The sequence below is a fragment of the Rhagoletis zephyria genome, unplaced genomic scaffold (genome assembly GCF_001687245.7).
Source record: "Rhagoletis zephyria isolate East Lansing unplaced genomic scaffold, Rhagoletis_zephyria_1.1 Rzeph_scaffold_18726, whole genome shotgun sequence".
NCBI lineage: Eukaryota > Metazoa > Arthropoda > Insecta > Diptera > Tephritidae > Rhagoletis > Rhagoletis zephyria.
In genome coordinates this window covers 1-2,208 of record NW_016175787.1, presented here as the reverse complement: position 1 = coordinate 2,208, position 2,208 = coordinate 1, and the positions used below count along the sequence as shown (strand labels likewise).

Below are 2,208 nucleotides of genomic sequence, written 5' to 3'. Positions count from 1 at the left end.
TAAAAATATGTTACGAATTTTATAAATGCATACCAACGCATGAATTTAAATATTCGCATGTACAAATGTATGTGTGTTTGTTTGTGCATATGCTTAACTAAATTTTTGACGATTTTTGTTTTGATTTTGCTTTAGGTGAATAAACTTTGCGCATACTATTTCTATGCTACACCGAGTGCATGTTGTTGTAAATTCCAACATAAATTTTATGCGTACAAATAAATAAATTAACTTTAAAAATTTAACAAATATCTTTATTATTATTATTATTTTTTTTTACAAGAAATTGCATTCAACATTGCTTCTCAAATCAGTCCAAATATTGTTTCTCTTCTACATACATTATTAATGCATTACATTGCATAGATCACAGTTCTCTTCCAGGAAAAAAATTCTAATTCAAATGTAAATTAGTTGCGCTTTTTCTTGTCCGCCTCTGGATGGTAGGGATGCTCTTCTAAATACTTTAATGTCTTCAATACCGATTCGGGTACGGGTGGCGGTGTTGGCAAATGATCGCCCACTGGCTGATAGCCATTCTCATCGGCCACATACGCCACCACATATTCTTTGCCATCATCAGCGATGAATGCAAATTTACCCTCAATCGCTTCGCCATCATGTTGTGGACTGATTTGTTTTAGGACGCCGTCTTGTGAAGCTTTCGAGCCATCGCCAAGTTCGTAGCTATGGGAAATGGAAGAAAAGAAGGAGAATGAAATGAGCAAGTACTATTAGCATAAAGAATTTTATTTTTAGTGAAGAGGTTGGTTGAGAAAAACGAAAAATTGTCTTTTGATTCGTGCAGGATTTATGAGCATCGCAAAAATGTTGTTGTTAACAGCATTTAAAACATGCGGTTAACTGGCGTCTTTGCGTGCATTTCAATTTGCCAGAGCGATAAAATTATGCGCGCGATTGAACGTGAAATGTGATCTAATTTTTTGAATAAATGTGTGCTTGACTTCGTCTACAGATATGGTAGAAATTTTTATATCAAGTCGAGAATCATAATTTTTTGACCAGGTGAGAATTGGAGTTCATTGTCCTGATTAAATACTCAAAAAATTTATAATCAGCCGGGCTCCCACGTTGACGTTTTCATTTTACCATTTCTTCAGCTATTGTCTTTTAAGTGATTGCAAAACTGACGTTAATTTTTTCTTTTTTTTTTCTTTGAAAACGGTTTTGCGCATTTTCTTCCATAAGAAAAATGTGCAAAAAGACGTCAGCATAAAAAATATTAAAAATCAACACAATTTTGTACTAAAATTTAATGGGCTACAAGACTGCATAATCAGAAAAATTCTAAAAAAATAAAAAAATTGTAAATTTGTAATGTACTCATTTTACTCAAATTTGGTGTAAAAAAATTCATAACTCAAATTATTTTAGAGTGCACCCCATAATACTATACCTATATATTGCACAATACTCAGAGCTACCATTGTAATTTTTTCATTTTTTTTTAGATGGCATATTTTCAGAAACTGATTTATTTTTTCAAAATGATTGAAACATTTTTCAAGAAATTTTTTTTTTAAATATTCCTTTTAATAGAGAATTTTTATGTATCTATGTGTAATTTTTTTAAATTTTTTCCTCGCCCGGTTCTCGAGATATTTGGAAAACTGTTAAGNTTTATTATTTATGTTTATGCATCAACCCCATCCGTTTTGGTATGAAATGACCCACATACCAAAATTCTCAGAATGAAAAGATAAATCGGTGAAGCCATTACCTAAGATTTCACTAAGAAACACTTGAAAGTTTTTGAAATCGGCCAACAACCACGCACACCTTCTAATATATATAATGGTCGTTTAAAGAAACTCCGATACATCAATAAGTACTCTTAGCAGAAAATTATATTATTGTAAATTTTCGGTAAGCGATATATCAATTTCTATCCTATCAATTTTACCCTTAGCACAAAAAAGCAATGTGCTGAAAATTTTTGAAATCGGACTAAGTTCCCACATAACATACGAAAACTCCGATATTTCTATAAACAAAGACAACAATCTCTTAACAAGAAATAAGGCTACACATTTTTGAAAAATTGCCCTGGCACCGTCCATTTATGAATACATGAGAGTACATCAGCCACCGTTTTATCGATTTCCATCAAACTTCGTCCAATTACCTCAATAAGTCTGATATAGCAAATTATCGAAATTGTTTGAAATTGGGGGAAAAACCCATGCT

At 31.9% G+C, this 2,208-nt stretch overlaps 1 protein-coding gene across 1 annotated transcript; it reads right to left on the bottom strand.

Annotated features, from left to right (window-relative positions):
- Window positions 1-310: 310 nt before the first annotated feature.
- On the bottom strand, window positions 311-687 carry Cpr49Af (Cuticular protein 49Af; the record flags this gene model as incomplete). Its single annotated transcript, XM_017636632.1, has 1 exon — window positions 311-687. A coding segment is annotated over one exon (277 nt), but the record flags the coding sequence as incomplete, so codon positions are not given.
- Window positions 688-2,208: the final 1,521 nt, after the last annotated feature.